Source organism: Brachionichthys hirsutus, chromosome 2 (assembly GCF_040956055.1).
Source record: "Brachionichthys hirsutus isolate HB-005 chromosome 2, CSIRO-AGI_Bhir_v1, whole genome shotgun sequence".
NCBI classification, from domain to species: Eukaryota; Metazoa; Chordata; class Actinopteri; order Lophiiformes; family Brachionichthyidae; genus Brachionichthys; species Brachionichthys hirsutus.
Window position 1 is genome coordinate 130,234 of NC_090898.1, and position 21,799 is coordinate 152,032.

Genomic DNA, 21,799 nt, shown 5'->3' on the forward strand with positions numbered 1-21,799 from the left:
TGGCGTACTGCATCACAGTGTACTGCATCACATTGAGGTACTGCATCCTGGCGTACAGCATCAGAGTGTGGTACTACATCACGGCTTGGTACTGCATCACAGTGTACTGCATCCTGGCGTACTGCATCACAGTGTAGTACTGCATCACGGTGTGGTACTGCATCACAGTGTGGTACTGTATCACGGTGTGGTACTGCACCACGGTGTCGTACTGCATCACAGTGTGGTACTGCATCACGGTGTGATACTGCATTACAGTGTACTGCATCCTGGCGTACAGCATCACGGCGTGGTACTACATCCTGGCGTACTGCATCACGGTGTCGTACTGCATTACGGTGTGGTAGTTCTCCATGATCGCCACCTTGTCGTGGTGGAGAACCTTGCGCATTCCAATGAACCTAAGAGCGATGCCGTCGGGAGCTTCAGCTCCTGGTAGGGTCACCCAAGGCGGTAAGGTCGAGGGGGAGGTTCCAGACAAAGCGCGGTCCAAAGACCTCAACGGCGGAAGTGGCGGAGGATGATACTGTGAATCACAACGGCACCGAAGGCGGATGAAGGCTGCAACAGAGGGTGTCTCCGGTCGTCATGGTTTCCATGCCCTTGGATCTAGGCCACTTTCTGCCAACGACCGTGTGGTGGCTGCAGGCGCATCAGTCTCCCCACGCTAAAAGACGTCACGCGCAGGCGTCCTCCCAAAGGGAACCCATCCATTTGACATCCTGGACAAAACAAAGTCCTGTGGCGATCAGGAAGTGGTAACGGGGACAGGATAGTGAAGTCTGGGAGTTCCTAGTCACAACCTGGCACACAGGCGGTGGGTGTTAGATTCAGTCGCTAAGTTTTTGGACTGAGGCAGAAAGAGCTTCTCGGCAGCTGCACCCATGACTGAGCAGCCCTAATCAGGATCCACTCCGCTCAGCCCAGTAGGGGAGGGGGTTAGAAAAGGTACCCCAAACATAGCCTGCCTCACGAAGTCCTGTCTGGAATACCGCATCCAGAGGGATCACCACCACGCGGTCGAAAACAAGAAAAGAAATTACATATTGGAACCTGGCATGTTCGGACCCTCATGGACAACCAAGCCAGTGATCGACCTGAAAGGCGAACTGCCATCATCTCCAGAGAGCTAAGGAAGTTCCAGATCGACATCGCAGCACTCTCCGAGACCCGACTGGCTGATGAAGGGCAGCTGAAGGAGGAGAAAGGCGGATATACTTTCTTTTGGAAAGGAAAGCCTGCTAATGAGCCATGAATCCATGGTGTGGGTTTAGCTATCAAGAACTGCCTCATCAACCACCTCCATGAACTCCCTGTGGGCATCAGCGAGCGCCTGATGACCGGACGTCTGATCACTGTTATTAGTGCCTACGCCCCAACGCTTGATGCACAGGACGAAGTAAAGGAGGCCTTCTGCGCTGACCTGGACAAAATCCTATCAGAAGTGCCCAAGGAGGACAAGTTAATCCTGCTTGGAGATTTTAACGCCAGAGTGGGTTAAACCACCATCTATGGAGGGGTACGCTGGGGAGAGAAGGGGTTGGAAACACCAACTTCAACGGCTTACGACTGCTAACCAAGTGCTCAGAGCACAACCTGGCCATCACCAACACACGTTTCCATCAGAAACAAAGTTCAAAACATCATGGATGCATCCTCGCTCCAAACTGTGGCATCTGATCGACTCCGTCATTGTCCGCTCCAAAGACCGCCGTGATGTCATCAACACCAGAGCAATGACCGGTGCAGACGACTGCTGGACTGACCACCGCCTCATTCGCTCCGTCATGTCTATCCGCTTAATGCGGAAAAGGAGGGTGCAGAAAAGGCAGAGCTTAACCTCGAGTGGCTGGATGACACCGCCCACCGACAACGGCTGCAGGACGCTCTTGGCGCTGCCTTGCCCAAACAGTATCCAGAGGATACTGAAACACACTGGCGCACGCTTTCCACTGCCATCATGGACTCCTGTAAAAACATCCTCGGTCACAAAAAGCGGAGACATCAAGACTGGTATGATGAGAACGACACACAAATTCAACAGCTCATTGACATCAAGCGGCAAACGTTCATAACCTGGCAGAATAACATCCACTGCAAGGTTAAAAGAGCAGCCCATGCTAAAGCGAAGGCATCTGCCCAAAAGCTAGTCAGGAAACTGAAGAACCAGTGGTGGACAACGAAGGCTCTGGAGATTCAGCAACTTGCTGACTCTGGAGATACGAGAGGTTTCTTCAACGCCACGCGAGCGGTATATGGCCCCAGCTACCGCTGCCTGACCCCCCTTCGCTCCAAAGATGGGCTTATGCTGCTGGGCCAGACGGCATCCCAGCAGAAGTCCTGCAGAAAGGTGGGCCCGATCTTCTTAAAAACGTCCATGCCCTGCTTCTCAACATATGGCAAGAAGAGAAAATCCCTGCCCAGCTCAGGGATGCCTTAATTGTCTCCATATTCAAGAAGGGAGACCAGGCAGACTGCGGGAATTACCGTGGCATTTCTCTCCTGTCCACCATAGGGAAAGCCCTTGCTCGGGTCTTGGCCGACAGACTCACCCCCCCTGTCAGAAAGCATCCTGAGTGGATTTCGCCCAAGCAGAGGAACCACAGACATGATTTTCATTGCTCGACAACTGCAAGAAAAATGCTGGGAACAAAACCCACCACCACTACATTCCCCTGTCCACACTGCACCAGAATAGGCCTATACGCCCACCTGAAGAGCCACAAGGACCAAGAAGGAGGACAGTCATGCTCGACTACAAGAGACCGCTGTAGTAGTAGTAGTAGTTGTAGTCGTAGTAGTAGTCCTTAAATCTCCACGGGTGAACTTGATGTTACGATCCACCGTATTGATCTGGTCTGTAAAGGCCTCCACTTCTTGGGTCCACATATCTGAACCAATGGATGGGTGTCATCCCTGTAAAAGAAGACCTCTACAAATGAGCTACTACCAGAGATACCGGTGAACCCATGGCACAACCATGTTTCTGCCTGTAGTAGTTTTGGTTCGCAGCTGGCTGTTGTCACCAATTCTGTTAATACATTATATGGACAGACTACCTAGCCGTTTATGTTGTTTCTCTCTGTGTTAGTTATGTCCCTTACACCAATGCATTAACAGAAATAAGAAATGTTAGTTTTTAACTGAGACATACAAATATTTTCCCTCTTTAGCATTTGAAGTGACACAGTCGTGCACCTTCTGGCTGTGAACTGAATGATACAATCTTGAGCCAGTCTCCACAGAGTAGCAGCAGAGTCCCAATGGTGTTCTGTTGAGGTCTGAATCCACATCAGGGTTAGAGTTAAGATGAATTCAGGCAGCAAGTCCAAGTTATTCACCACGGCTGACCCTGGTGTTATTGGACATTCCAAGGGGACCACGGTCCCAAGCAGACTTCAACATCAGCCAAGGGTTGGTTTCAGGAGCCCGTCATTCTAGAGTGGTGCTCACAGCTGTCCGATTTGAATTCCAAAGCAAAACATCTAGAGGCCTGGTTGCCTTAAAAATCACTGCAGAGATGTAAAAATCAAAACGTTTTTATTTGGAATGATTTTCCATTCTCCCTCATCACTCTGCCAGTGTTTCAGAAATTAGAGCAGCTCTATTCATACAATAATTCACACATCACAATTGAAAAGCAAATTGATATGAGATAATCTATGCTACGTTCACATTTACAACCTGTCCTATGTACCCCTTGCTACGAGACCAAGACTTGGAGCTAGCGTTTCTTCGCCATTTTCTTCTTCTGTTGGTATTCAATGATCTTTCTGTGAAATATTCCTGCAAGACACCAAACAGGACAATTTTTCAGTGTCTGTAATAGACATTTTTCAACAAGCAAGATAATTATTATTTTACTTGTTTCTTGTTACTTGAAAATAGAATCACATGAATTCTAGAGAAACACAAAACGTGGAAATGTTGCTCAACCAAATTAGATGAGTCTCTATTACTCTGGCGGCCCCTCGCCCTGCTAAAGTACGGAGAACTGCCACAATTAAAAATAAATATAAATGGGGGGAAAAACGAAATTAATATATATACATAAATAAATAAAAAACAGATAATATAAATACAAAAATATAAAACAAGACTCAAAAATGTCAAATATATATGGAAATAAATACGAAAATAAATATATGAAGATAATTAAATATCAATAAATAAATAAACACTCTACTCTTATTTCTTTTTTCATGCTACAGACTAAAAATGCAGCACAATGAAATGAGGGGGCGGGTCTTAAGTGTGTCTTGGGTTGATCGACATGTGGGTGCAGAAATCGACGAGGTAGTCCAGGTAACAGCCACAAGAGGAAATCGCCACGCGACTCTCAAGCAGTAACTATACACCCTCGAGGGGTCTCCACTCGTTATGGGATACTGCTGATAGTTTGCTGAGTCTCTGAGTTTACAGGGACTTGTGTGAAGTTGTTGAGCAACTAAATATTCAAGTCACAAGTTCTGGTGACGGTGGGCAAGTTGTTCGTCCATCGCTGGAGCCCTGCGTGCAAGCCGTGTTGATCAACCAATAGGAGAACAGTTAAACTCAGAGACACACTTAATTTGAATAACTCTCTCCCACCCTGTTATTTTAGTTTCCCCCGCCCCCATTTATTTTTAATTGTGGCAGTTGTGTTCCTCCATTCTGAAGCAGCCTACTAAGCATTAATCAGTAGGAACAGACCCAGGTTTCTATTCAACACTGTAGCAGGCTAACGCAGAGCCAAACCTCGGTTCAACCATATATTCCCATAAACCGAGCTAGTAATGATTTCACGAGCTTTTTAATAACATTTCACTTATTACAAATTGTGTCAGAAGAGGGAATTCTTTGTGTACCCATTGTTGCATCTCCGTGTGACCTCTGACAGCTTCGACCATCAGATCCGTCAAGCATCACATGTTATCGATTCAAACATCAAAGTTCACTCCCGGGTTTCTTCCAGAGAAGAAACCCGGGAGTGAACTTCGATCAGGATCTGTCCTTTCTCACCCACAAAAAGCAAATCTCTAGAGCAACCTTTTCTAATTTACGTAGAATTACAAAAATCAGAGACTTTGTGTCTCGAAGTGTTGCAGATGCTGTTGTCACTTCCGCATAGACCTTGCGTGTCTTCACCTTGCTGTGGTCCAGACTGATGCTGCTCCACTCCCTGGATGAACAGGTCAAACATCTGCGTCTGGATGAATTTCTTGACAAAGTGTCGAGTGGACTTTGACTCAATGGCCTTGTAAAAACGTCTGTTTTCAAACACTCCCTGCTCTCCGGCATCTCCATGTTTCACATAATGGGAATAATGGCCAACAGTTTTGACAAAGAAATGCAGGAATGCCTCGGACACGACCCTGTTCAGCTCCTCCGCCGCTGAAAGAAAGCACAGAACACTGGGGATTGTGGAAGTGGGCTTCTGAACCTGTTGCGGATTGAGGCTTACTTACATGGAGCTTGATGTCTGTGGCTTAGTGCTTCTAATATTTCTGTCTGAAGCTTATGAGGCAAGACAGATCGCTCGTCTCCAAACTAGAAATGGCAGATTTTATACTTTTAATGGACACAAATGTTTTAGTATTGAATAATGGAAAGATTATACATTCAAACCTTTTTTTGGACATACTTACTGACACAAGGAACGTCCCTTTTTTATCCTCAGAAAGGTCAACCAGCAGCAGCTTTGATGGAAAGAAAGAGGAAAAGGCCATGGTAAGAGTCCCACCTTGGGGTTCGTCTTTCCTTGCGGTCGCCGGTTTAAACTCACGTCACTGTGGTCGGTGACGAGGCCCAGTAGTCGTTTCTCTACCCCCAGCAGGTAAGGTGTCGGTGCCATCACCACATCCATCAAGATCTCGGGAACAATGGGGATAAGTGTGTGCTGCCATGTGAAGGGGTACAGGAGAGCTGCTACTGCATGAACGATCTGAGATAATGTGCTGCAGGGACATCAGAACACAAGCTGTCTTATGAAGTCCGATAATAGGAGTAACTTTATGACATTAGGTGTAACTTCCTGAATATTTTCTACAACTAATGATGTACGTACAAGGTGAAAATCAAGATGTCCTAGATGTCCTAGAGAGGACACTGATCATTTGCTTTTACCCTCGCCGGAGGGGAGGCAAGGGTATTGCAATTGGGTCTGTCTGTTTGTCTGTCCGAGCGCATAACTCAAAAACTAGTAACCCAATCGACTTGAAATTTTTACACAAGCAAGGTTCTGTCCGTAGCTCGGTCCTCCCCGAGAATGGCGTTGATCCGGATCTGGATCCAGATTCTAGAAGTTTTTAAAGGATTCTTTAACATTGCAAAATAGGGCACTTTTTGACATTTTTCTTAATTTCTTCAAAACATATGGCGGCATGGATCTGAAAAGAATCACACATAAGTACTCCTTAAAGGGCTATGACCAGGACTAATTTCGGCCGGATCCAGATCACAATCCGGATCTGAGAGCTAATTTTCTTTCTAAAATCGGCAGGAGTCCATCCTGACCTCAATTTTGGAGCTAGAGACTTCAGATTTGGTGTGAACACTCATAGTTCATTCTAGTTTCATATATGTTACAGTTGTCGTATCTATCCCTGTTCCGGAGCAGCAAGCTAGAGCAGGTTTGGCCCCTCTGATCCGGAAGCCCTGTTTACTGTCTCACAAGATCCAATAGTCTTTTGGAGGCGGGGTCTGCAGTCTCTGATTGTCTTTCTGGTTCTTACAAGGGTCTGAGAACTGCGTTAACTCCAGAATATGTGAGCTTTAAACTGCTCCATCTACACTCTCTGTCGTCCACCTGCGTACTCTTGTAGGTCACCCTATGTTCTAGTCTCTTCTGGAAATAAGTGTCAACTACTGCCATGTCCCTCCTTTTGGTAAAGTCCACCGGCATCTGTCCTTCTAACCTAACCCTAACCCTAACTCACCTCCTACCTGTGGAGCGTAAGAACTTCTCCTTCTCCTCTAACTCACCTCCTACCTGTGGAGCGTAAGAACTCCTCCTTCTCCTCTAACTCACCTCCTACCTGTGGAGCCTAAGAACTTCTCCTTCTCCTCTAACTCACCTCCTACCTGTGGAGCGTAAGAACTTCTCCTCCTCTAACTCACCTCCTACCTGTGGAGCGTAAGAACTTCTCCTTCTCCTCTAACTCACCTCCTACCTGTGGAGCGTAAGAACTTCTCCTCCTCCTCTAGCTCACCTCCTACCTGTGGAGCGTAAGAACTTCTCCTTCTCCTCTAACTCACCTCCTACCTGTGGAGCGTAAGAACTTCTCCTTCTCCTCTAACTCACCTCCTACCTGTGGAGCGTAAGAACTTCTCCTCCTCTAACTCACCTCCTACCTGTGGAGCGTAAGAACTTCTCCTTCTCCTCTAACTCACCTCCTACCTGTGGAGCGTAAGAACTTCTCCTTCTCCTCTAACTCACCTCCTACCTGTGGAGCGTAAGAACTTCTCCTTCTCTAACTCACCTCCTACCTGAGGAGCGTAAGAACTTCTCCTCCTCCTCTAACTCACCTCCTACCAACATTCAGAGTCTCTACTCTCAGTCCTGAACTCTTCCATTCCCTCTTCTCTCGCTGCTGATGAACTCGTCTTCCTCCTATTCTTCGTCTCCGTCTTTGACCCAAAGTAATCCATTTTCCAGCAGAGTCCCATTATCAACGCCGCTGGCGGTCTTTGTTAGCCCGGGCCTCAACCGATTTATTATTTTCTTATGAACACATAAAACATTGAAGTACAGCATGTACAAATACTCATACACATACAATGTACACGTATCCATACACACTCACATAGATAATTAAAATAATAAAAACTGACACCAACAATGGAGACAAAGAAAAAGAAGAAAAAGAGACAAGAAAAAAGAAAACAAAAAAAGAAAAAGAAAACACACAAGAAAAAGGGGGGGGGGGGTCAAGCTAGTCATACCTATGCATTTGTATGTTTATTTCTGTTTATTTTTCGCTGAAGTGCTCCAAAAAAGCATCCCATGTCAAATAAAAGTCATCTACCCTCCGTTTCAGTTCGAATTTAATTTTCTCCAATTGAACGTGCTTCATTACATCATTTAAAAGATTCGAGTAGGACGGAGGTTTTTTTGTTTCCAGTTTAACAGGATCAATCTCCTAGACAACACTGTAACAAATTTAACTAGAAAGACAATCAGAGACTGCAGACCCCGCCCCCAATAGACTGGTATGGTATGGTATGTATTTATTTCAGGCAATGACAAAAGCACACAAAACAAAACTACCCGTGCCACATCGCACGAGCCACATTTAAACAATAAGTAATAAGTAATATGCCAATTCAGCCTGAAAGGGAGTGGGAAGAAGAAAACTTATTTAATTCCACCCCTATTTCTCATAACATATAAACATAGTAAGCTCCTCTATTTCAAGCTCCAAATCATATTAACAACAACTATATACACTGTATGATTTCAAAAATACAAAAAAATATTGGATGAAACTAGCGAAATTACAAAATTATATATATATATATATATATATATTATATTTTTTATTCATTATTATTTTTATTTTATTTTTTCATTATGGTGTTACCACAGGTAACATGACAGTTTAAACAGTCATGCCAACATTAATAATAAACAATACCAGCAATGGTAACAAACATATACCAACAATGGTAATGGAAACAATAAGTACCTTCAAGACCCTCTGTTTGAATATTGCGAGTAAACCAGCTGTCTATATACTAGCTTAAATTGATGAATACCTTGACATTGCTTGTGGTGTGTATCCAGACTGTTCCAAAGTTTAACCCCACGTACAGACAAACAAAAACCTTTGAGCGTGGTTCGAACTTGAGGAAGTTTAAAAACTCAAAATCCTCTCAAATCATGTGCAGCTCTTCGAACAGTAAAAAACGTTGCAGGTTAATTGGTAATGATTTGTTAAATGCCTTGAACAGAACTACCAGAGTGTTGTATTTCACAAGATCCATAAATTTGAGCAACTTTGACTGAAAAAATAAGTTATGAGTATGATCCCAAAATCCGACCTTATGAATGATCCGTACTGCTCGTTTCTGTAATATGCATAATGGATTTGTTGTGTTCTGATAAGTATTCCCCCACACTTCAATGCAGTATGTAAAGTATGGAAGTACCAGCGTGCAATACAAGGTACGGAGAGCATTCACGTCTAGGTATGGTTTTACTTTGTTCATTATTGAGAGACTTTTGGAGATCTTAGTTTTTATATGTCCGACGTGAGGTTTCCATGACAATTTATTATCAATAATAACACCCAAAAATGTGATCTTATTTACCCTTTCAATTGGGATACCTTCAATAGTTATTTGCAGTTCTGAATCCATTTTTAGACGACTAAACATCATTACCTTAGTTTTATGAATATTTAAAGATAATTTATTTGTGTCCATCCACTTCTTTATAGCATTTAGTTCCTTGTTCACCGTATTTACAAGCTGCTTATAACTGTCACTACTATAGAATATATTTGTGTCATCCGCAAACAGGATGAGTTTTAATGTTTGAGATACATTAAAAATATCATTTATAAATATACTGAACTTTGGACCCAAAACCGACCCCTGGGGGACACCACAAGCAATGTCAAGTGTATGAGACAAGCACTGCCCCATTCGCACATACTGCACCCTTCCTGTCAAATAACCTTTTAACCAGTCCCCAGCCACCCCTCTTATCCCATATTTATGCAGCTTACTGAGTAATAATGGGTGATTAATGGTGTCAAATGCTTTTCTTAGATCTATAAAGATACCAGTCGCATACTTTTCAGCTCCATTGCAGTAGTGATTTCTTCAAGGGCCTCAACTATCGCCATAGAAGTCGATCTATTTGTTCGAAATCCATATTGACCTTCATTTATAATGTGATGTTTCTCAAGGAAGTTATCAAGCCGAGAGTTGAAGAGTTTCTCCAGAATGTTCGAGAATTGAGGCAACAAGGAAATCGGTCTATAATTATTAAAACAATGTTTGTTATCATTTTTGAATAGAGGGATTACTTTTGCAGTCTTCATTCCTTTCGGAAAACAACCGGACTGGAATGATAAATTACAGATGTGAGTGAAAGGCTTTACAATATTCAGAATAATGTTTTTGACCAACGTCATGCTGATATCATGACAGTCAGTGGACAGCTTACTCCTACACTTGTGGACAATGTTGATCACTTCCTGCTCAGTTATAGAGAGGAAAAGAGACGATGGATTATGTTTAATTTTCAAATCATATTTATGTTGGCCTTGGTCTGGGATTTGAGCAGCTAATTCAGGGCCGATGTTTACAAAGAAATTGTTGAACTTATTTACAATGCTGCTTATATTCTGACACTTTTCACCATTTTCATCAGTAAAGAAATCCGGATATGTCGGTCTTGAGTAGCCTTGTTTAATTAAACTATTTAATGTTTCCCACGTTCCTTTTATGTTCTTTATTTTCATATAATTTTCTTTTATAATACAGCTGCTTACTGGTTCTTATAATGTCGGTTAATTTATTCCTGTACTTCTTATATCTTTGTTCCATTTCAATTGTATTTACTTTAATAAATAATTTATAAAGAGTATTCTTCTTTTTGCAGGCATTTAATATTCCTTTTGTGAGCCAAGGGCTTTTGATATGTTTCTTCTTTGTACAGTATTCCATAACCGGACAGTATTTATCATACAACTTGGTGAATATATCTGAAAATGTACTATAGGCACCGTCCACATCAGACTTAGTATAAACTGCACCCCAGTCCTGGTGGGCCAAACCGTCGTTTAGTGCACTAATTGTTTCTTCAGTTATAATTTGTTTAAACTGTGTTTTCATAATAACTTTTGGTTTTGCAAAATCACAGTCATAGAGAGTAAAAACAGGTAAATGATCAGTGATGTCACAAATAATTAAACCGCTGGTGCCGTGATTTCCCATAATATTGGTAAAGATGTTGTCAATGATTGTTGCACTATGTGAAGTTATTCTGCTAGGTTTCGTTATCGCTGGATAGAGAGACAAACTGTACATTGTATTAATGAAATCATCAATCGTATTCAGTTTAGATGGATTTAACAAGTCAATGTTAAAGTCACCACAGATAAACAGTGTTTTTTGGTTTACAGTAGAAAACAATTTATCCATCCAATCATTGAACATTTCTATATTTGAACCAGGTGTTCGGTATAAACAACTCAATGACATTTTTCTTGTTTCCATTTTGAATCATCACTGTCACACATTCCATTAATCCATTAATTGCTGTGGTCATACTTGTCAGAACATTATATGATATAGATTTATGAATATATATTGCTACCCCACCCCCTGTTTTATTAACTCTGTTCATATATTCTAATTCATAATCATTCAGACAAAAATCTATGCCTTTATCAATATTAAACCAGGTTTCCGTTATTGCAATAATATTAAAGGGTTGTACAAAATGTGTTAAATACTCCTTGATTGCCTCAAAATTTTTGTACATGCTTCTGCTATTAAAATGTTTTATTGACAGTTTCCCTTCTGTTTTCACACAGGTCTCATACTGTCCTTGAGTAAAATAACTACAGTTACGGACAATAGAAGATAAAAAGTTATTGTCAGGGTCTATCTCTGCATCAGTGTCATTCGTGTTGTGCTCATGATATTCAGAAGTTTCCAATTCCATCTGTTTGTGATGAAGAATGTTCTGCAACATGTCCGTTCCATTTCTTGGTGTAGTTTGTATCTTTGGTGTGTTCAGCATTGTGGTGATGGAGAGTCACAGTACCTTGATACCATCTGGTGCTTCAGGCTCAGTATTTGTCCAGATCTTCTATCTGTCTCACCATTTTTCCTATTAGGGAACCTCATGATGACAGCCGACGGTCTCCCGTACTTCGTGGGCAGCGGGTGGCACGCCTCGATGTGCTCCAGGTCCATCACTATCCCCTTACTCTGGAGGTAGGAATCAACCTGTTGCTCCACCGAGCGCACCTCCAAGTCGCTGGGCTCCCCGCCATCCGTGGTCACCGCACGCGCATACGAGCGCGGCTTGATCTTGATGCCGGTGATGACCACATCATTCATGCGGGAGTATTGCTCCAGATCATCCACGCGTCGCTCAAGGTCCACGATACGCCGGTCTTTCTCGGCATTCTGGAGGCGTAGTTGTTTCACCTCCTCCAGTAGCCCCAGCAGCTGTTCCTGCTGCGCTCTGACAGCCGTCACATCGCCGCTTAAGGCGTCGAGGGAGTACTTTATTCCCTCGAACTTCTCGGGTGTCGGGAATTTCTTCGGTGGCATGGTCCCACCAATGCATCCAGGGGCAGCGGAAAATTAAACTCAACTCCGTGGCTCAAGCAGCAGCGGAGCAGTTAAACTCCGGTAGCTAGCTTGTAGCTTCGCTAGCTCGTAGCCCCGGTACGCTAGCTTGTAGCTTCGCTAGCTCGTAGCCCCGGTACGCTAGCTTGTAGCCAGGGAAGCCAGATGAAAGTCAATTGTTTGCAGACCTCTGATGAAGAGTGTCTCTTTCTTACTTTAGGACAGACATTGATGTTACTATGATAATGTTACAAAATCAATATTTCCTTCCCCTCGCAATAAAGAGGAATGCTGGAGCCGGACTTTCGGGTCGTTCTTTATGGAGAGAAATTTGTGTCAAAAAGATTTGCAACTGCAAAACGGATTTGCAACCGCAAAAAAGATTTGCAACCGCAAAAAAGATTTGTAACCAAAAAAAAGATTTGCAACCAAAAAAAAGATTTGCAATTTAAGAAAATATTTGCAAACAATGCTATTATTATCTATCAAATATTTTTTTTTTTGCTTGCAAATCTCTTCTGCGGTTGCAAATCTTTTTTGCGGTTGCAAATCTTTTCTGCGGTTGCAAATCTTTTCTGCGGTTGCGAATCCGTTTTGCGGTTGCGAATGCGGTTTGCGGTTGCGAATCTGTTTTGCGGAATCAATATGCAAATCCTCATCCGGGTCCTTTTCTGAACGACGTTCCGCCCCCTCACCGACGTAGGACGCAGCACGGTCACCACAACAGATAATAGCAGCTCCGGACGACAGACCATCGGAGGAGTAGGTATGTTTATTCATTCTTTACTTTTCTATTTAGGTATATCTTAAAGCAACCCTATCTGTTTATTTTTATGCAATATGTCGTTAATCCGGTGCTTTTGTCTAACCATGACATTTAGCGTAAACAGACAACAACCATTACCTAGACATGCTAGCAGCTAGCAGCTAGCGCTATTAGCTCGTCCAGTCTGTGGTACCGTCCGAGCAGTAACAAGGACCAGACGACTTAACAGTTTGACTCGGGTTAGTCAACGTTACTGCTACTAGAATAAACGGCTCACTGAGTTAGCTGTCATTATGATTATTGTTTACTCATGAAGAAAACTTTGCATTGTCTTCACAGCAGGATGGAAAACCATGCGGGGAGATCACAGGGTCAGGTAGGCTGTCACTAGCTCAAGCATGACAGGAGGAAGTTGTTTGTGATAGATCCGTGTGTTATTATTTAACTTCTTATATTTAATTAGAATAGAATTAAAATAGGTTTGTTTCTCATTTAATTCTTTTTAAAATGGACACAAATAAATCAAAATTCGTTTGTTGTTTAATATCCCATTTGTTAATTAATACAGATCAAATAAAGGCAAGTTGAAATACTGGCCTGTGCAAATGCAGCCGGGTTAGGACTTTAAAATATATTTTAGCCATATTAGGTTAAATACTCATAAGCATAGTCATTCAATTATTATATTTGGGGGTGGAAACTAAATCTTTTTTTGTTTCACTTGCAATGTCTTAAGTTTATTTACTGTGTTGCAGGAATCTATGCAGTGGCACCTCCTGCATAGGGCCAGGGATAGGGTTGCCTCTGTCCTTAACAGCCATCCCATTGACTATGAATACCTGAACTTCGTTTGTGCACAGGAGCTGCAGTTTGTTCGAGCTGGGGCATCTTATATGAACATTCCTGATGGTATATTAGATGGTCTTCAGCAGCTGTGTGAGGTTGTGGGCAATTATCTCTCACAGAGGGTCATCCCACCACTATTTAATGATGTTACTGTAACTGACCTAAGAGGCAATGTGGGACGACCTGCAATAAATATAGAAAAGCAAATGCTCCTTGATTTGCTCAGCACTGGGTTACCCTTGACTTCTTTGTCTGACCTCCATGGGATTTCAAGGTCAACTTTGTACAGACAGATGACAAAGTATAACCTTTCTGTCAGAAAATGTTACTCTGACATAACAGATGAGGAGCTGGATCGGAAAGTTAGGTCAGTTAAAGCACAAATGCCCCATGCTGGGTACAGGCTTATTAAAGGCTCTCTTCAAGCATGGGGTCATCGTCTTCCATGGAGACGAGTGAAGAGGTCTTTGCAGCGCGTGGATGGTGCTGGAATAATTTCCAGAATGGTCCAGTTGTCTTGCATTGCCAGACGGACATACTCTGTTCCTGCTCCATTGTCTCTTGTCCACATTGACACAAACCACAAATTGATAAGGTATACTGTACTGTTCTTTCTCCTACACAAAGATTCCTACACCTTTTTTATGTCTCCAGTAAAAATGTAACTTCCTGTCCATTAAATTTTTAGGTATAATATTGTGGTGTTCGGAGCTATTGATGGCTTTTCACGTAAGGTAGTAATTATGCTCCTTTCTTGTTTAATGTATCATTCACTTTCTTTTTTAAATACTATACAAGCATCATGCATTTCCACCCCCCCAGATCTTTTACCTAGATGCAGCTGGCAATAATAAAGCAGAGACAGCTTTTGGCTTTTTTATGGATGGAGTGCAGAAACACGGGTGGCCCTCTAGGTAAGTGGTCAGAAAAATATATATTCTATAATTTTATAATTTTCTATTTTCAATTTTGTTTTTGCAGTTGGCCTGACTAGATTTTCTCTTTCAGAGTGCGAGCTGACCAAGGGGTTGAAAATGTAGACATAGCTCGATGCATGTTTACAGTGCGAGGAACAGATCGTGGCAGTTTTATTGCTGGGAAAAGTGTCCATAACCAGAGGTAACTGTATACGAGTGCTAGAAGATTTTAGAAATATTAGAATGCATATAACTGAATGTTTGGTACAGAAATATTAGATATTTTATGTTTTTATAATCATTTTGGCCATATTTTAGGTTGCTGTAGATGTTTTGTGATGGTATGCATGTAAAATAATTGTGTGTAAACCTTTAAAAACATTCTATATGACACCCCCTTCTCCCTTCTTTATTTGTAGGGTGGAACGGCTATGGAGAGATGTATGGAGTGTGACATGCCAGTACTACAGTGTACTCCATGGATTGGAAGAAGAGGGCTTTATTGAGCTGTCGAATGCTGTTCACCTCTTCTGTGTTGGTTATGTCTTCATACCACGACTTCGGTTAGATTTGCACCTTTTCACAGAGAGCTGGAACTGCCACCCCTTGCGCACGGAGGGAAATCTGACCCCAAATCAACTCTGGATGGTTGGGATGCTGCAAGCACCTGTACCAGAGCCAGACATGGTTGAGGTATGCATGAAGTCAATTAAGTAATTGCAAGAAAGGTTCGGCTGAAGAATCTAATCTACTCTTGTATCAAAGTTTTGGAAATTTAATGTAAAACGTCTTCCTAGTATATTATTTTTGTACATGGCAATCATTTCTGACCTTTGATAGATGCAGTTAATGAAGCTTTGATGAATTAATTTGTGACATTCCAGATCCAGCAACCTGAAGAGCACCTCCCTCTGGACCGTGAAAGAGAACAAGGGATCATCGTACCTGACATCCAATGCCCTTTGTCGGAGGAAAGACTTGCTGCACTACAGCAAATAAATCCAACCTCTGAGTCCTTAAGCTTTGGTCGGGACATCTTCTTGCAGGCTCTCAATGTTGCCTGTGGTGTCTAACGGACTTGTCTAGTGGACAATCCAGGAAGTTGCAAATTGGACTAAAGAGACATTACATTTGTTTGTATCGCACATGAAAATAAATTCATGTGCCAAGCAGTTTCACTTTTATTTTAGAAAAATCAACATATAAATTTAACAAAAAAACTACTTTGCCTGAACTGCAAAACAGGAACAAGACTGTTTAACAGCCTAACAGTTTAACATAGTAACAGCCTGCAAACAAGAATGAGACCAAACTCAACTTACAACATTCATTGTGGCAGGAAACAAAGACGATGGACATACATTACTCTAAACCCTGTCAAAACTTGTACCAAATTTTATGGCAGTTAGCAAGTTCGTTTTAAATGACAGGTAATCTCCCAGATGAGCAGTTGGGAGTGTCAGGGTGTTGGTGCAGGCACTGACAACAGGATAACAGATGGTGTGACCTGGCATGTGCGCCTCACAATTGTGGTCAAATATAATGACTATTTTAAATTGTTCTCTCTCTGAGAGAAACAGATGCTTGTGGGCCTGCCCAGTCATCCATTGCATCACTGCAGGAACAGAGGGGGTCCCGCCTTCATCATCTTCTGATTGTTCATCTTTAAAAGTAAAGAAAATATAAGTGTCCTGGTATGAAGTGACAAACATACAAAGTTGTATTTTTGAATCAGGTAAGCGATGTGTTTGACTTGTGATTTGTACAGTAAACAAAAAGGCAAACTACAATAATCATACTGATAAAACATATTACTCAATTTATTTTAATTCCCAATTATGAGGCATTTAATCTGTATTTCAAACATCCAAGACATGCCTAATGTAGCGGAAGCTACATTCAACATCTTTCAAGGGCCAGAACTTCTGTGAAATGATTTGCATACCTTCAAGTTCAAGAAGCAAATCTTGCAAATATTCCAACATTCTGGACTCCAGCATGTGCTTAGCTGAACCACGTGGGCTCATCTCTGGGGCCAGATGTGATAAAATGTAGTGTGAATCCACCTGAGAACAAAGAATTGAAGCCCAAAAGGTCAGGAGTAATGTGCCAAATGTGGCAGTATTAAAACAGATGTAAGTGATGCACTTGTAGCCCCTTCTATTGGGTTGCAAATATTGAGAGTTAATTAGAATTGCACTAGTATAACATTGTTCACTCACTTACCACTTCATAAAGGTACGTTTGTGCAGTCCATTAACTATTCACTTATTCTCTTTAGATAAGACAATATTGATAATTTTTGAGTGATACTATCAGAGGGTGTCTTTACTGCTGCCAATGTCTCCAATTTTGCTCTGATATTTTTCTTCTCTGGTCAAAAAAGATCTGACACTATAAAAAGAGCAATTCCAGAAAAGTAGTAGTCCAGTTGAAAAGTGCTAGTCTGCAACCTCAACAGTAAACACAAAGCAAAATGACCAAAATGTGAGTTAACTCTGAACACCATTATCGAAACTGCAGAATGTACCAAATAAAGTGATAAATGAGAATACTATTTATCACTTATTCTAATTTTAAAAATATTGAGCAACCTTTAAAGACAATAATTATAACAATTTAAGTACCTAGAGCTATAATAGAAACATACCTTCCCATCACATCCTGTCACAAAAAGGTCATGGCATTCCGTTGGTCTCGTCTGCATGACCTCAATCAGGTTGTACATTTTAAGGCCTTCACGGATCTGCTGCAGCATTGGTGTGCGTTTCGTTGTCGCATGCAGAACAACAGCCCTTAAATAATGAAATAACTCAAATTTAACTACAGCTGTCAAAAATTTGCATCTTTAGTAAGATGCTATAGTTTTAGGCAGGAGTGAAAAGTTTACAAAATAATTATTGCTGTTTTGAAGGTAAAGGGCAGTTAATCCAAGTATTTATAATAATTTAAAAAAGTTTCTCCATGAAATTCCTTTGTAAATTCGCCAAAAGCAATCTTTCAGAGAGCATTCTTGTTTCACAGAAGTATAAAAAAAAAAGCTAGTACGTTTTGCAAAGTACTGTAAGTGCAAAATTTACATACAAATTAGCAGGAAAATTGGCTGCTTTTTTATGTGCTTTACTGGTTGGAGGACTGCTTACTATAGCCTTAATAAAAAATATTACTCAATGATTGATACTAATATTGGTAAACTACATATATCATTAAAAATGCATTAATAATCTTTAGAATAGAAATAGAAAGCCTTTATTGTCATTGTGGATATACATTGAGAGTAGGAACATATTAAGACATCAGATGTTAAACAAACCTTATTATCCGTTCCTTATGCTCAGTGTTGATTGGACCAGTGTAGCCATAATCCAAGATTTCATTAACATAGGGGGACAGGTCGGATGCATCTTCAAGCTAAATGTGTAATAAACAGGAATGACAAAAAGATTACGCTTCCATGTATGATACCACTTGTTTTGTTTTAAACATTAACACTGATGTGTATTACTACAGCTTTGTATATGATATATGTACCAAGTACATTTAGAGGAAAGGCATATCTGCCATGCACTTAATAAAGACCTGAATGAAACTGGTCCTTAATTGGAACAATGAAAATAAAAGTAGTGAAAAAATGATGAATAATTATTGCCATTATGGAAAAAAAAAGAGAAATTTTACCAAACCCACCGTCTTGATAACGGGCGACAACTCTATGTCATGAAAGCCTTCCGTTTTAATGTTGCCAGTGACAAGATAGTGGTAACACCACTCCTGCAGAAACCTTGGTGCTGGTCCTCCTTGGGCAATACTCACAGCAAATATTTCACCTGCGACTCTGAGAGAAATGCAAAGAAATCGACAATTGCAAAGACAAAATTAACTATTGTCAGAAAACTCCAGTTCTTGCTATATATATAAAACATTACCTCTAACCTGTCACATCTTGGTTAATAATATGAGGTCAAAGGGAAGATGTCAGATCATTGTGGCGTGATATTTTAACAGACAAATATAACTGGAATGCATACTGCTGGGTGTAAATTTCCCTTAGAGCAAGCATTCTTGTTAAATCATATTAAACTAATGTACTGCAGTGTCCACAAAAACACCATCGCCCTTCTTCACCCACTAGTTTATGTTCAATGTCTGCATTGTATGCCTTGTCGAGGCACTTGACTGCCACGCAGTAGCCTTACTTCTAACATTTAGCAATTAACATGATTTGTTGAAACAAAAAAGGTATTGTATTATGAAAATATTCCTAATGTTCTATGAATTGATTCAATTAAAATAACTAATAACTTGAAGTAGTACAAATAAGTACAACATACTTGAACAGTTCATCATCCAAGTCATTGAGTGAGTATTTTGGTACTTTGCCCTTTTCACTTTCGCCTTCAAAGAGTCGCTTCTCAATTCCAGCAACCATTGCTACAGACAAAGGAAGAAGGAGAAGAAACAGAACATTGGACCACAAACAAGCCACTTTGATGGATCTATGATAACAGAACATTGTTGCCATCATCTGGTACAATGATTAATTATAAAATATATATTTAGGCTACACGATCGCATTCAACACAGGTGTATCACAGGAATAATAAGAAACACACTACTCACTGGAAAGAAACTCTTTTCTGAGTGCACCAGTGTCAACCCCTGGTTCTCCCAGGAAGGAAACTTTCAGAGGGTTCTCTGGGCCGCCATTCTTTTGGCGCTTCCAGAGTTTAAGCCCTCTATCAATGATACTGTCTCTGGACACACAAATTTCAAAGGTCTTGCTTCTGTCGATTTGTGTCGTCAGCCACTGAAGAACATCTTCTTCACTGTTGAAGGCATGAAAAAAAAATACCCATAAATAACCACCGTAGTTTTCCTAATAAATATTAGTTTGATTAGTTACCACGATATCTGATCCAGACCAGGGCATGCTTCAGCTGTGTTAGGCTGGCAAAGATTCGTCTGAATCCTAACGTATAACAAACATAAAAATAATAACACATTTAGTACCTTAAATTTGTTAATACAATAATTTACATAAATTTTCCCATGCAATCCTATTCAAGCAACCCTGAACTAAAAACACAGAATATAATTTGACACAAAAAGTACCTGTCACTGCAGAAGCTTGCATGCAGCTCAATGTCCAACACTGGAAATATTTTTGTGCAAATCGGACATTTGACATCGCTTGCCTACGTGCAGACACAATAAAATTCAAACAAGAATATGTTAGTCAGCAATTAGGAATTTTGCCATTTTGAACACATTTCTAAGGGAATGACAACTTAACAAAAATAAGTAGTTGATTCTATATAAACTTTCCTTATGATTTTCCTTTCCTCTAAGTTCTAACTGATATACATGTGTAACAAATGTACAATTTAGTAACTCCAAGTGCCAATAGAGAGTTTTAATGAATAGATTTCATATGTAGCTTTAATAACTTTAGATGCATACTTAGTGTTAATTATACAGTTCGGCTGTCACCAAGCCCAATGTTATTTGACTGAGTTACTGTACCTGCTGGATGTAAAGTTCCTCAGAGGACTGTGGCACATCTGAATCCGACCCTGGGGATGTTGCCTCATCCAAGATTAGTATATCTGACTCCTGAGCAGAGACATAGAACAGTTTTACAAAATTAAAGCTCACAGGACATAAAATCCTGAAGTTAGGTATGTAGTATCAAAAGTTTACCTCTTCTTCCACATCTGATGTGCAGGAGCAGTGATCAATGTGCAGTGCCAACATCTGTAGTGGCATCACCGTCTTGCATTGTTTGCATGTTGCCTTTGGCATTAACGCAAACTCTGGTGCATCAGCTGTGAGTGGTGTCAGATCAAGGTCATCTTGGAGGGGCACTACATATAGGACAAATTTCCCACCACCTGAGGCTCTTTTGATGATGGAACCAGTGTAGCCTTCTGCCTCTAATGCTATTGAGGACATCTTCCTCCTTCCATTTCCCCCTAAGAAGCAAGTAAAACATTTTCTTTAAAAACAAAAAAGTGGGTAACACTCAATTACATTAAATGTCTTTGTTTCAATTTTTAAATTTAGTAATTAAAATTCACCTGTTGCTTTGAAAAGTATCCATCTGTCCTCAAGGATATCCATTTTAGGATATGCTTCTTTTAGTGAACTGGATATCTAATGAAAAAATCAACAGCTTTTACTTAAACAGAATTTCTCTTCTATTATAAAGTTAAAAATCTTAATAAAGTACATGAATAAAATATGTGCACTTCAATTTATCAAATATCCCACCTGTGTGTGTGTGAAATCTGAAGTGATAGAAAGCGTCCGCTTTCCCAGCCCTGCTTGTATAAGCTGCAGCTCCTCAGAGGGGGGTGGAGTTGTGTCAGTTTTTGAAGACAATAAGCAAAAACATGCATCAAATGGAATCCACTTCCTAAGAATTTTTGCCTCTTTCAAACTTCTGATGGGGGGGGCTTTGTATTTTCCACCACGTCTGAAATACCCAGGAAAAGATCTGAAGGATTTTCAAACAAACAAAAGTGAACACCACGTTAAAACAAAAATAAGAAATCATAAATGGCTCTCATGTAGAGAGAAATGTTACAGAAATAAATTAGCCTCATACATGGTCATCTCAGACTCCACAGTGACCCTTTCCACACTGGGACTCGGTCTCTGGCCAGCACTTCCAGGAATTGCTCTGTTGAGCACCGACATAAAATGCTCGGCAGCTTCAGCAACTGTACGCTGGTCATACTGTAAATGAAGTTAAGATGCACGCCATTATTGTGTAATGATGAAGAATAACACACGGATCTATCCTGAACAACTTCCTCCTGTCATGCTTGAGCTGTCTAATACTGCAGACAGAGTAATAATAAAGTAGAGCAGATGCTGGAGTGTTTCATATTTCCCCACAATAACACTGAGCCAAAGCCCATGATGCTAAGCTAGTGACAGCCTACCTGACCCTGTGATCTTCCTGCATGGTTTT

At 41.0% G+C, this 21,799-nt stretch overlaps 2 protein-coding genes, 2 long non-coding RNA genes and 1 pseudogene across 4 annotated transcripts; 3 read left to right on the forward strand and 2 right to left on the reverse strand.

The window, feature by feature from the left end:
* Positions 1-410: 410 nt before the first annotated feature.
* On the forward strand, positions 411-2,440 carry LOC137904535 (craniofacial development protein 2-like; annotated as a pseudogene).
* A 1,102-nt stretch (positions 2,441-3,542) lies between these two features.
* On the reverse strand, positions 3,543-5,868 carry LOC137909165 (DENN domain-containing protein 2D-like). The gene is made up of 5 exons (XM_068753598.1): positions 5,765-5,868; positions 5,628-5,678; positions 5,448-5,529; positions 5,128-5,373; positions 3,543-3,786 (listed from the first exon to the last, which is right to left on the reverse strand). The coding sequence occupies exons 1-5, from the start codon at positions 5,843-5,845 to the stop codon at positions 3,725-3,727; spliced, it is 522 nt and encodes a 173-aa protein (XP_068609699.1). The 5' UTR covers positions 5,846-5,868; the 3' UTR covers positions 3,543-3,724.
* Positions 5,869-13,020: 7,152 nt separating this feature from the next.
* Positions 13,021-14,071, forward strand: LOC137909855 (uncharacterized). The gene is made up of 3 exons (XR_011106025.1): positions 13,021-13,060; positions 13,400-13,436; positions 13,816-14,071. It is a non-coding gene; the product is annotated as an uncharacterized lncRNA (long non-coding RNA).
* An 847-nt stretch (positions 14,072-14,918) lies between these two features.
* LOC137899259 (uncharacterized) lies at positions 14,919-15,891 on the forward strand. The gene is made up of 3 exons (XR_011105638.1): positions 14,919-15,025; positions 15,243-15,516; positions 15,708-15,891. It is a non-coding gene; the product is annotated as an uncharacterized lncRNA (long non-coding RNA).
* Positions 15,892-16,190: 299 nt separating this feature from the next.
* Positions 16,191-21,793, reverse strand: LOC137904576 (uncharacterized). Its single transcript, XM_068748775.1, has 12 exons — positions 21,771-21,793; positions 21,094-21,298; positions 20,901-20,976; positions 20,524-20,795; positions 20,342-20,436; positions 19,444-19,649; positions 19,155-19,254; positions 18,511-18,658; positions 18,137-18,234; positions 17,474-17,618; positions 16,769-16,889; positions 16,191-16,486 (listed from the first exon to the last, which is right to left on the reverse strand). The coding sequence occupies exons 1-12, from the start codon at positions 21,791-21,793 to the stop codon at positions 16,191-16,193; spliced, it is 1,785 nt and encodes a 594-aa protein (XP_068604876.1).
* Between the last annotated feature and the right edge of the window lie 6 nt (positions 21,794-21,799).

Bases quoted from the DNA above. Each gene is read 5' to 3' on its own strand.
- LOC137909165 (XM_068753598.1), bottom strand. From the start codon at position 5,845: ATGGATGTGGTGATGGCACCGACACCTTACCTGCTGGGGGTAGAGAAA. The intron at 5,679-5,764 runs GTGAGTTTAAAC...TTTCCATCAAAG, and splicing joins TCGTCACCGACCACAGTGAC to CTGCTGCTGGTTGACCTTTC. The intron at 3,787-5,127 runs GTGAAGACACGC...GGTGTCTTGCAG, and splicing joins TCAGTCTGGACCACAGCAAG to GAATATTTCACAGAAAGATC.
- LOC137904576 (XM_068748775.1), bottom strand. From the start codon at position 21,793: ATGCAGGAAGATCACAGGGTCAG. The intron at 20,437-20,523 runs GTAAACTTTTGA...GTCTCTGCTCAG, and splicing joins CATCAGATGTGGAAGAAGAG to GAGTCAGATATACTAATCTT. The intron at 19,650-20,341 runs GTAACTCAGTCA...TGCCTTCAACAG, and splicing joins CTTTACATCCAGCAGGTACA to TGAAGAAGATGTTCTTCAGT.